At 38.7% G+C, this 12,500-nt stretch overlaps 1 protein-coding gene across 1 annotated transcript in view; it reads right to left on the bottom strand.

The window, feature by feature from the left end:
• Nucleotides 1–12,500, bottom strand: part of LOC138036260 (vam6/Vps39-like protein) — a 53,604-nt gene that overhangs the window by 22,647 nt on the left and 18,457 nt on the right. Inside the window, exons 3-8 of the mRNA XM_068882602.1 lie at nucleotides 11,713–11,780; nucleotides 10,576–10,618; nucleotides 7,589–7,683; nucleotides 6,041–6,065; nucleotides 1,653–1,708; nucleotides 209–337 (exon numbers count right to left, since the gene is read on the bottom strand). Of these exons, the coding sequence (XP_068738703.1) occupies nucleotides 209–337; nucleotides 1,653–1,708; nucleotides 6,041–6,065; nucleotides 7,589–7,683; nucleotides 10,576–10,618; nucleotides 11,713–11,780 (416 nt within the window). The remainder of the gene's footprint in view (nucleotides 1–208; nucleotides 338–1,652; nucleotides 1,709–6,040; nucleotides 6,066–7,588; nucleotides 7,684–10,575; nucleotides 10,619–11,712; nucleotides 11,781–12,500) is intronic.

Raw genomic sequence — 12,500 nt, 5'->3', positions numbered from 1 at the left:
AATATTTTATTAAAGGTTCGTTTATTAATAACTAATTACTGAGGATGAAAACATCTTAAAGTACCACAGTTATGTAATTATTATGGAAAAATACCAGTGAGGAAAATAAATTAACTTCACTTAATTTCAAGTCGATTCGACTCCTATCTCAAATGATGGCCCCCATACTAAGATAGTAATAATAATAAAAAATCATCTTATCACACACCTTGATGAGAGAGTACTCCCTCTTAAATCCAACACAAAGAGAATCTTTGGACCACACCACAGATTTGGCCACATCTGGTAAGAGAAGGTCCTCCAACTCTTGGAACTCTCCATTCCTCCAGGTAAACAGCTGATAAAGTATTTTGAAATATTAGTGTGAGTGGACATCAATAATAATAATAATAATAATAATAATAATAATAATAACAAGGGGACAAGGGGAGGTGGAACAAGCCACGTTTACTCCGCTGGTGTTCACCACTACATGATGCATGGCACCTGAATGTCAAGTCTATCACAAGCAACTAGAGGAACTCCTGTCAGTCAAGAAAGGTGAGGACTACTCTACGTCGATGTCTTGGATAAGAACTAGAATCTCATTTGCCATCCTAAACACATCCCTCCTATGCTTAAGGGGATTGCACTCAACTGACGAGAAATGGACTAGATAGATTTGAAATTGAAAGAGGACTGTCAGGATAGTTGAATTTGATTCCCCCTCCCCCCCCCCCCCTTCAATTACTCAATTATTATAAGTAAAGTTTTAAAGAGTGAATTTTTAATGTTAGATTTTTTTAAAAGGTAGAAGAAGGAAGGAAAGAGAAGAAAATGTGCAATTTTTTTCATAGCTTCTATAATCCTTTTTTTTAAATTCTTGTTTTTGACAATTTTGCAAATATCAGAATTAAATAATATATAGATTTAACTTGATCATAATAATAATTATTATTATTATTATTTATTATTATTATTATTACTATTACTATAATTATAATTATAATTAACTGTTGTAATTATAACAATATAATGATGATAGTGATAATGATAATAAGACAATTCCATGTCTTTTTCATTTCAACGTACAGATGCAACAGCCCTCACTTGGGCCAAATGGGAGTATTTTTGAATGGGAAAACAAATGACCTGTAGCATCAATATGGCCCAAGAAAGTGAGTTTAGTGAGATGCATACATCAGTTAGGGTACGTTCAGCCCATGGTGGTGGTAGAACAGTGCAGTAGAATAGCCGTTCAAGACTACTATGTAGATTGAGAACTTTGCTAGAGTCCACTTACATTAACTTTGACAACCCCGTTTTAAGTACTTAGTAGTTGGTCGTTGACTTCAAGGCAGGAAATGACCATTTAAACTGAGATTGAAATTCAATCTCAGTTTTACCTGTTACAGTTATCATGACACGTTTCTGTCTTGTTGTGGTTCAAATTTATTCCTGGGACAATTTTTTTAAACCAGTTCAACTTTGATTTTGCTTTGTTTCAGGTTACGGTAATGAATATATTACACAAAGAAAAATCAAAATTAAACAGGTTTGAAAAATTTTACACCAAGAAAAAAAAATGAATCAGCGGCTTCCAAATCTTACTCTGACAAAGCTCTAAAGCTATGAGCAATGAGATCTGTTATTAATATGAACGACACTGTTACCTGTAATTTTCTCTTCACTGACACACATAACTTAAGTTCAAGGGCTGGAGATGGGTCTGAAAAAAATTATCCAACAACTCTGTTTTACATGTACCTCAAATATTATGCACATTGTAAAAATCATTACAATTAACTGCTCACCTGACAGCTCAATTAGTAGAGCAATGAAACATCGTTTGAAGAGTCAGACTCAAACCCTCAACTCTTGCTTTACGCTGCTAGAAATATCCACAAAACTACAATCCTGGTCAAAAGTTGTTGGGAAGGTTGCGCGCATCACTTCACTTCACACCTTATTCAATTATTCTAACTATTGGCTGTACTATTTGGGAAAGAGCAAAGATCGATGCTCTTGTGACCCCCCTCCCTCATAATAATTATTCAATGTTGGAAGAAAAGTCACTATTTTGTTTGGTGCAAAATCCAACATTGATAAGGGGGAGGGGTCACTATCTCAAAAGTGACGATACCTTCCCAACACTTTTGTCCAGGATTGTAGTTAAATGTAGGCAACCTGTTAAAATCCCCAAATTCTAGTCAAAGTACCTGAGAGGTACTCAACACAATCACCAAACTAAAGGATAACGAATAATTATTATTTAAAATCAGTGCTCATAGACAGACATATTCCAGATCTGTGGCAAACACCAAAATGCTGTTATTTTCTGAACAGAACGTTTTCTCAGTCGTGTATTTAGTAGATAACCAGGACTTTCCTTTCATGTACTCAGTCCTATAAGGGTTGGGGATAGACAACATGTAAAATGCAAGAAAATGTTGCATGAGGTTTCAGAAGATGTTATCCATTTAGTTGTCATTGTAAAACACAGCTGCAATAAATGTGATAAAAAAGGTGCAAACTCTTATCGGTGAAGTGGACTTCCCGATTCTGTCGATGTAGCGTAGGCGATCCCCATAGGTACCCCCCTTAGAAACAATTGTAATCATGTGATGATGGTGCAATAAGAGTGTGCTGAGTGTTGTGTTAACTGATGATCAGTGCTGATCAGTGATTAAAAGAAACCAAATTATTGTGGAATTGTGGCGTTACATTGGTGGCAGCGGTGAACAAAACAAACTTTACGTACCCCTGGAGATATTTTGATGGTTTGTACGAGCGAATATCATCGTTTTGTGTGGTTCTGTGTGGAAATTTTTACTTGTTTGTTTGCTCGTGTGGTTTCAACGGTCTTCCGTGGCGGAAAAATCAATTGTGCATTAAGCCAAGTGGATTCAGGATTCAAAGAAATGAGTTGTTAAGCCGGAGAACCCATTTACACCAGCGTCTGATTCATCTCCGGACCTGTCAGTAAATTATTTTGGAAGTTCAAGTCACCGATTTCACTCTGCAAACCCGTTCGCATCCCAGAACGAATTTGATAATTTTCCAACTTATTTGTCTACACACCACCGGAGCGTTGCTCTGTTGTTAATGGTTGGAACAAAGAAGAAGCTGCTGTTTTCTTGGCCACAAGCCTTCGAAGCGAAGCTCAAAAGGTGCTAAATGGCATGTCGAAATAACGCGTGTTGGTGTTGAAAAACAGCGCGAGTTACACCAGGCCCATTTGCACAACCGTCGGCAACAGGAAAATGAAAGTGTTCAAGCCCTTTCTGCAGATATCTGGTCTATGTCAACTCTTGCTTATCAGGATTTGTCCCCTGACACTCAGGAAAGATTTGCTGTCCAGCATTTCATTGATGCTATCAAAGATTGAGACAACAGGCTTCGACTACACAGAGACAAACCACACACCATGGACGAAGCCCTGTCGCTGGCCTGTGAACTTGAAACATTTTGTCTCTTGGATAGAGATCGGCCAAAAAGCTTTCCAAAGGCTTGCTCTGTTGATGAAGTTCAAAGCGAGCCTAATTTGTTTCAAGCTCAGTTTGAAATGTTACGGTCTGACCTTCAAGCACAACAACAACGTCAGGAGACTCAGCAAGTTGTTCTCCAACAGCTAGTTCAGCAGTTATAGCAGCTAGCCCAGTTAATGTCTGTGAACACCTCTGGAAGCCAGCGACGCCCACCTGCCCCATGTTATTTCAGTCGAAATGGTCCATGCTGGGATTGCAAGGAATTTGGCCATTACCATTGTAACTGCCCAGCACGCAAGTCACATGAACAAGATAATTTGGGCTCGGGATACACCAGCAGGGTGTCACCCAAGGGCCAGGGGGATGCCTGAGTGACAGTGATGTTGGCCCCACTACTGTACCTACTGTAAGCAGGATATGACTTATCCCAATGTGTCGATGGAAGCTAGGTCACAAGTTGGTAATAAAGTGCAAGGTCTTTACCGGTATTTGCCAGGTTTTATTGGTGGAACTTGTACTATGTGGTTGATAGAGACTGGTGCTGCACGTTCAATTTTGTTGTTCAAGATTTATAATTCTCTACCTGCTAGTGCCAAGTTCAGTTTTGAGTTCAGCTAATTCTGTGATTGCTCTTGCTCATGGTCAGCAAGCAAAAACACATGGTCTAGGACGTGTTGTGGTACACCTGGGTATTAAAGAGTTTCATATGCATGTGATGGTGGCTGAGGTTGAAGATAAGGGCATTCTGGGTATGGACTTCCTGTCACAAGTTGATTCGCATATCGACATTGTAAAAAACCAAGTGTCAATTAATGGAGAAGTGTTTGAGTGTTCTGATTTCAAGAACCAGCCCCTTAGTTCAAGATGTATTGTACGACGGTCCACAATTATTGAACCTAACAATGAGATGATTGTTCCAGTCACCATTCACAAGCGTTTTAGTAACTTAAATCCAAAGGCATCTCCCTTATGGCGTGCAATTGTTGGAACCTTGCCTCACCTCACATTTGCAACAAAGGGGCCTCCTTGTTGCAAGGATTCTGGTGGATGTTAAAGAGGACAAAGAGGTCCCTTTACATGTTTTCAATGTTTCCAACGAAGCTTACCACTTACCTGCTGAGACTCTGGTTGCCTTGGCTAAGCCAGTTATTGATGTCACTTTACTGGAGCTTTATGAGGAAAATAACGAGATTGTTATGGGCCAAGCCAGAGTAGTAACTCAGCATGTACTCTACCAGAACCCCTACAGGAACTCCTTGGAAGGGGCACTGAATATTTGACTGTCAGTGAAACTGAGAGACTGCACGAGTTACTGTACAATTACCAACTTGTGTTTTCCTTTTCCAACAGGGACTTGGGCACTACACATATGGTCGAGCACAGAATTGAAACAGGCAATGTGCCCCCAATCCAACAACAGCCCTGGCGCACCTTTCCATGGAAACATGATGACAAGTAACTGATCTCTTGCAGAAAGGGAAGGTGAAAGAATCATCAAGCCCTTGGTCATCCCCAGTTGTGCTGGTGACTAAGAAGGACGGTAGCCAGAGGTTGTGTATTGACTACCGTCGTTTAAATGCAGCAACGGTAAAGGATGCCTTTCCCATACCGCAAGTTGATGATTCACTCGCTGCTTTAAGTGGGTCGAGGTTTTCCTTGCAACCTTGTTCTGTGAGTTGGCTTATGGTGTGGCAGACCCCCAGTTGCTGCCTATAAAGTGTATAACAGATTGCAAGTCTCTTTTGGATGCCATAAAACCCAGCAAATTGGCCAGCGAGAAGAGATTACATTTGGAGCTCTCAGCCATAAGGGAAAATTTGAGCAAAGAACATGTCAATGACGTTGAATGGGTTGAGGCTAGTTAACAGCGTGCCGATTGCCTAACAAAGCATGGATCCTCTCCAATCAAACTGTTGAGCATCTTTAAGAGTGGCAAGGTAGCATGAAATTGACATTGAAAAGAACAATGCACTCCAAAGGAAACTGTTGAGTTTATTCACAAGCTTTTGTTACAAGTGTTTAACTGTTGTTAATTTTTTAAAACTTAAAGTGTATACGACAGATTTTTTTATTTGCTTGATTGAATGTACCCATTGTCCAAGACTGCGAGCAGTACCTTTATAAATTAAAATAATGGGTCAAGCCGCCCACTTTTCTGAGGCAGTTGTGTTTTGTCACCCAAACAAATAAAATGACCGAGGGAGGCCTGGGAAGAGGAGCTAAAGAAGGGACTGCACCCATTGCTGTAACCGACGCATTCAGAATTTTCCGTTGCCCCAGCAACAGGAAATTTGGATTGGTCCTTTGACAATGTGTAGCTGTCAGATTTTTTTTGACAAGTTAATTACTTCTTGTCAGATTGTGCTTTGATTTTTAGCACGATAATGTCTTTTGTGGTAGATTTCAATCATTTATCCTTTCAAATGGGAAACATTGAACCCAAAAAAAAGCGGACAACATGTAAAATGCAAGAAAACGTCGCATGATGTTTCGGAAGATGTTATCCATTTAGTTGTTATATTGTAAAACACATGCAGCTGCAATAAATGTGATAACAATAGTTGACAACTTACCAAACACAGAAGATTGTTTCCTTTCCTAATCAGACAAAAGCAAATAATGATAATATTATTATTACTGTAGTTAAGCAGAATACAGCTGTAAGTATTAACATAACAAACTAACATTGTCTGGGTGAGTAAAATTATCTTGGAAAGCAATTTTGTCAAATGAATGAAAATGAGGGACGTTTGGACAATGATAATAAAAATCATCTTCAGAGTCAAGTATCACTGACAGACACAGCTAGCCTTTTTTACTCTAAAGTAAAAAAAGAAAAATTATCTTGGACCTATTCACTCATCCAAACCATCAAACTCCATCAAGGCTGGTCAGTCAACAGTTTGTCTAGTTGTGTAAAATAGTTCTGACTCATAAAGTCAACTTTAATATAATCTTAATGGAGGGGACATAGTAAATTGTTTTTGACTGGTAAAACCCACTGATACCTCAAACGCCCTAGGACGTGCACAGTTGGTGAGTAAAAATTGATTCGTCGGGCACTAGACAGAGCAAAATCTATTAAGACTAACTCCCAAGCATCAATGAGTTAATTATTAAACCATTTGCACTGTGTGAATACGGCAATGAAAACACTACTTAAGAACCACCTTGAATATCTGTATACAACTGTCTTGTTTGTAAAAGTGAAGACTGTATCTATCGCATATTATTAAAAGCTACATGTACATGTAGACCATTGAATAATGCAATGCTAGAGTTATGACTGGCTTAAACATCATGGTACATGTATATGAGATATTTCAACATGCTCTATGAATATCAGCAATTTTGTACGCATCAGTTTTTTTCTTTTTACAAAATAAAGTAGGGAAGATTTAGCCATAGTTTGTGGACGTCTTTAATAAACAATATTATTCCACTTGCGCTTGTTGGATATGAGACGATAGATAATCAACGAGGCACACACTGGTGGAATAGTAAATACAAATATTGTTAATTGGCCTTTGTACAGCCGTACCCACCCCACGTGGACAAATGGGACAAACGTTTGTCTTTGATAGAAATTAAGGTGGTTATGGTTTCAGGTATGCCATTGTATGGTAATGACAATGTTACCAACATGTTAAATGTGATTGTGTGTTTTCATTTCAGTCTGGACTTGAGACCTGGTCAAACGATCATAACATTTCAGCACACCATCTTGCAACATTGTTGCATGATGTTACGACATGTGTAGAACGGGCTGGCCAAATGTACACAACATTTTCAACATTCTTAACGTAACATGTTGATGTCTATGTGCCCCAGCCCCTTGCGTGCAACAAAGTGGACGTAGCGGGCATGCCGTAGTGCAACAATGTTGCATGAAGATGGCCAAACGAGTACAACATCATGCAACATCTAAAATGTTGCACGAAAAATTTGATCGTTTTTAAATTTGATCCAACTTTATCCAACATGTTGCAACACATAGCACAACATATCGCAACAGAGTGACCAATGTATGCAACATGTTGTGCACAACAATGTTGCAAGATGTTGGGCCAAACTGTTGTGTGTATTTGGCCAGGCCTTTAGATATTGTATTAGGAACAAACCTTAATGTTTACGGCAAAAACTGTCGCTCCCTTTGTTTTATGAAGATTAAATTTGAGAGCAAATGTCTCCAGGTTATGTACACTGACCACCGAATCTAGCAAAATAATTCAAAATAACACACAAAAATGAAAGTAAGTACTAAGTAAGTAAGAATAATAATAATTATTTTTATTACATGCTCAACAGAATATTTTGCTTCAGATCTAACATCTTATTTCCACAAATTCTCATGTTTTTTTTCTAAATTTGATATTAATATGTTGGGAGACTTTTTTATGGTTAAAGTCTTACTGAATTACTGCTCAATGTAAAGTAGGTTGCATTTTTGTTAATAAAGATCAGGTTGCTTGGTTCTGCTTTCTGTTAGCACAGAATGATAATGATTAATAACATATTATTATCAATAATAATTATACTAATACGAAAGCGGACTGGGTACTAATACATCATTGATGTCCTTGGAGGGTATTCTCAAGACCTCCCCAAGACTCTCAAGCAGCTAGTTGGAAATAGATATAGATCAGTCGTAGCTCAGATGCAGAAATCAGTTGTTACAAGTTCTCTGCACATCGCCCGCTCGTTTAAAGTTTTAACGCACTAGGGAACAGTGTTTTCATAGATTGCATTTTGGATAGTACATTGCTGTAGGTTTTTTTTTTAAATTAGGACTTTACTTGAACTCACATTAGCCTTTTAAGATCTAGTATTTGTTTTACGGGTTTTTATAAATTTTCCATTAGCGTAAGGTTTTTTAGTCTCGCGGAACACGGCTACGGTTAATAGCCACCCGTTTACTGTCAATCTGGGCAACCAGTTGTTTTTATATAAACTGCTCATAATAATAATAATAATAATAATAATAATAATAATATTATTATTATTATTATTATTATTATTATGTGAATTCTTGCTGTTCAGTCTGCTGTATACTCCTGAATGGCTGGGTCCAAACCATGGTCCTAGGGCACAACAGGGCTGATAACTTTTGCTTTTAAGATAGAACCTTCCTTAGTATGTGGGCTGTTCCTAATAAAGATATTTTTTGTAGCTCATTGATGTTCATTGCCCCAGGGATTTTTTCTGTGTGCTTTTGCAGTCCCTTCTTAATGAGCCCAAGAGCACTCATAACAACTGGTATTGTTTGACGTAGCTTTGTTCGGCATACACTGGTACATCCCAGTAAGCTTGAGCTTCTGGAGATTCGTACACTGGTTTGGGTGCCACTAACGAGTACCATGGTGGTAGTGAGTCCACTAGCTGCAGGTCTTTACACAACTCAAAGAACAACACCTTAAGTGCAGTGTTGTGTCGCTCCAAGTACTTAGACTGTGCTAAAGAAGGACATCCCGCTAGAATGTGTGCAAGAGTTTCTGTAGCACCTCCACACAACCTACACGTTGTGTGGAGGTGTTCTCCTTGTGAAGTTCCTGTTTTGATCTTTGTATACACTCTAGTAGGGGTGAGCTGTTCGTAAAGCTCCAGTACCTCGGTAATCGTGTAGGTGAGTGCTGAGGGCCACTCCCGTAGCCAAGCAAAACACTCATCCATATTCAGATCTTCGTCCTGCCACCATGCACACAGAAAACGACCGTGCCACTGTCAATTTCTTCCTGTAACTCCTCCATCACAATCCTCCTCAAATAACCCTTAACTTTCTTCCCTTGAATTTCTATATCTGGTGCTTGGCGCGGGCTGCATGGTGGGTTTGGATAGTTCAAAGTCAAACCTGTGTCCAGCTCCTTCGCCTACTTGCATGCCTCCTTAACCAACGACGTGAATCCCTTCTCACTCGCCCTCTCTTCAAACTTCTGAACTAACCTCATGGTAGGATCTGTATTCTCAGACAGCTTAATTGCAGATTTGATTTTTGTTAGCTTGTATTCTTGCTCAATTGAGCATAGGCCATGCCCCACGCTTGTCCCTGTTGAACTTAGCGGATGCTTCCCTCCGTTCTCACAGATTATCTTCCTTGCCTCTCTGTCAATCACTCTAAGCTCTGTAATAGGCCAGTGCTGAGTCCACATCAAATAGGAGAGAACTGGAAGAGTAAACTGGTTACTTGCAGTCACACCGTTGAAATCAGACAAAGGGCTACTCCAAATTCATGACAACCTTTGCAGGTAAGCCTTTGCTGCACATTCCAATGCCAACTTCTCATCCTGCATCACAGTCTCTCTCTCAACCCAAGAAACTTGTAACTGGAACCCGCGTCCTGGGTTTCCACTACCCCCCCCCCCCCCCTCCCCCTTACCTAACCTCACACCTGCTGCATTGTGCACTTAAGCCCCTTTCCTCACATGAATCACATTGCATTTCTTAGGATTCCATGTTGGTCCAATGTTCTCTATGGTGGCACTGGTAGATTTTAAAACGCTGAGCCTAGCTTCAGAGGACACAAACACTTTCAGATCATCAATATACATTAGAAAGGATACCTTGGCGCTTATAGGCTTCGACAACTTATATCCCTCAGTAGCTTCCAGTGACCAGGCTATTGGATTTAAACATACCGTAAAGAGGCGTGGGCAGAGTGAGTCTCCCTGCAGCAAACCTCTGTTAAATCGAATACAATGAGAGGTTTCGGGACTGCATTTGGTGGTAGTAACAATCCTAGTATTCCAGCTTGCAACTAAGCATCTCATGACTACAAAGCCAGGAAGGAAAGCGGTGAACTTCCATGATCTCAAGCAGCCAGCTGTGATCCACCAAGATATACGCCTTCTTTACGTCTACCCAAGCCATGCTTGGCTTTCGTTTTCCTCTGTGACAATCTAACGTCACCATTCTGTCAACCATAAGATTGTCTGACATCCCGCTGCAGTCCAATCTGGCTCCCCTTGGTCCACTGTCCATCAGATCGAATTCACTCAAATGAATGTCCATTGGCGTCTGAAGGCATGACGTGAACCATTTGTAGATGTTATTTATTATTATTATTATTATTATTATTATTATTAGGTTTGAAGTCACAGGCAGGGGAACACACCTGATAAACTAATCAACAAATTCAGTTGTTCCACCACTGCTAACTGTAAGACAAAACAAAAAAAGATGAGAAGGTCAAGTTCCATGAAATTATCCTCGTGATTTATGAAAAGTTACAAAATTAAAGATCTGCGGGAAACATCCCCTTTGAGCATAAAATAACAAGAAAATTCTCTTGTATGATAAGCCGTCATGTTTTTAACAGAAGCAAATTAAAGAAAATATTAATTTTGTCTAAGAACAGAGCTTACTTTGGGGGAGAATTGGTTAAAGGCACACCTTCCACTGACAGGCTTTTCAACTGTGTATTTTAATGTTATGGAAATTTGCATTGCTTATCGCAGTGATCTGATGGATGGATTTCAGCTTTGACGGGATTTTCATGTATAAAAATTATTGTTCCAGGCCACCACAATCAGGGTTCGTACACTTTTGCAGACCCAAAAATTCAGGTACTTTTCAAGGACTTTCAAGGGCCAAATTTTGAAATTTCAAGGACAGGTCTTTACAGTGTACGTCGAAGAATTTACCCAAGGAAATAGTCTGACAGAAAATTCATGCTCATTTTCCATAACGTACATTGTACATGTGTGAAAATGATGCAAAGGCACTGGTAACCATTCTCGACCCCACGGCTCATCGCATTTGTATGACATAACTTGAGTGGCTGATTATTTTTACTGAAGTTTTCAAAGATTAAAAGTTTTGGGTCAGAAGAAATTCATTCCAAGGACTTTCAAGGACCAGGAATGAAGAGCAGAGATTTTCAAGGACTTTCAAGGCCTTGAAAATGTACTCTCAAAATTCAAGGGTTTTCAAGACGCGTATGAACCCTGCACAATGCCTGTAGGGTGAACTTGGGCCTCTAATACATAGGATATCAACATAGCCACCATAACATGTACATATACCGGTACTAAACTATAAAACTGTCCAGTGACAAAAAACATCAGTTCTGTACATGTATGTACATGTAGGTTAGTGCAATTGTCTCAAATAACTTTGAAAATTCCTCCAATGCCAGAAGCATTAATCACAAGACAAGGCGTAGTAGTGATTGTAAAGAAAATTTTTTTCACAAGTTTTCCCTTGTGAGTTGACATTACTAACAACAGAGTTTGCTTTTCATGAACAGTACCTGCACAATAGCTTTCTTTGAAAACAACTTGTTGGAACTTCGGAGCTCAACTTCGAACTTGTTATCCCCTAATGACAAATATTTCAAATATCTCAATCACAAAACCAATAATTATTAATCAATTTTACTGTAACCGTTAATAGTGTATTTGTGAGACTTTTTTATCAGGGGATGTTTTGATCTCCACAACACAAAATGCTGTAAAGTTATTACTGAGGCCCCGTAAAAGCCTTTAGGAAATCCTGGACATGTTCAGGTTCTAAAGGGACACAGATCACCAGTGTTAGGAAATTAATTTATGAAAACATTGGGACCCAGGAAATTTTAAAACAAAAATTAATGCTCAAAATGATGACCTTTCTGTTGTTTCCCAATAGAACCTCATATACGCCAGTATACCCAAGTGGCCAACAATAATAATATCGTTGTTGTTGTTAATAATAATAATAATAATAATAATATTATTATTATTATAATTATTATTATTATCATAATTTATTATTATTAAATAATAATAATAAATTATGATAATAATAATAATAATTATAATAATAATAATTATTATTATTATCATAATAATAATTATAATAATAATTATTATTATTATAATAATTATAAGAAGATGAAGAAGAAGAAGCTTGCCCAGAGAGAGTATAGGAAGCGCCACGACAAGGTGGCTCTGTGGGTACACTGGGAGATGTGCAGGAAGTATCGGATATAGTGTACCGACAAGTGGTATGACCATCAATCCTTGCCAATTGCAGAAGATGGAGAAGTGAGGATTACCT

This window comes from Montipora capricornis, unplaced genomic scaffold (assembly GCF_036669925.1).
Source record: "Montipora capricornis isolate CH-2021 unplaced genomic scaffold, ASM3666992v2 scaffold_475, whole genome shotgun sequence".
Lineage (NCBI taxonomy): Eukaryota > Metazoa > Cnidaria > Anthozoa > Scleractinia > Acroporidae > Montipora > Montipora capricornis.
This window is presented reverse-complemented; position numbering and strand designations above follow the sequence as displayed.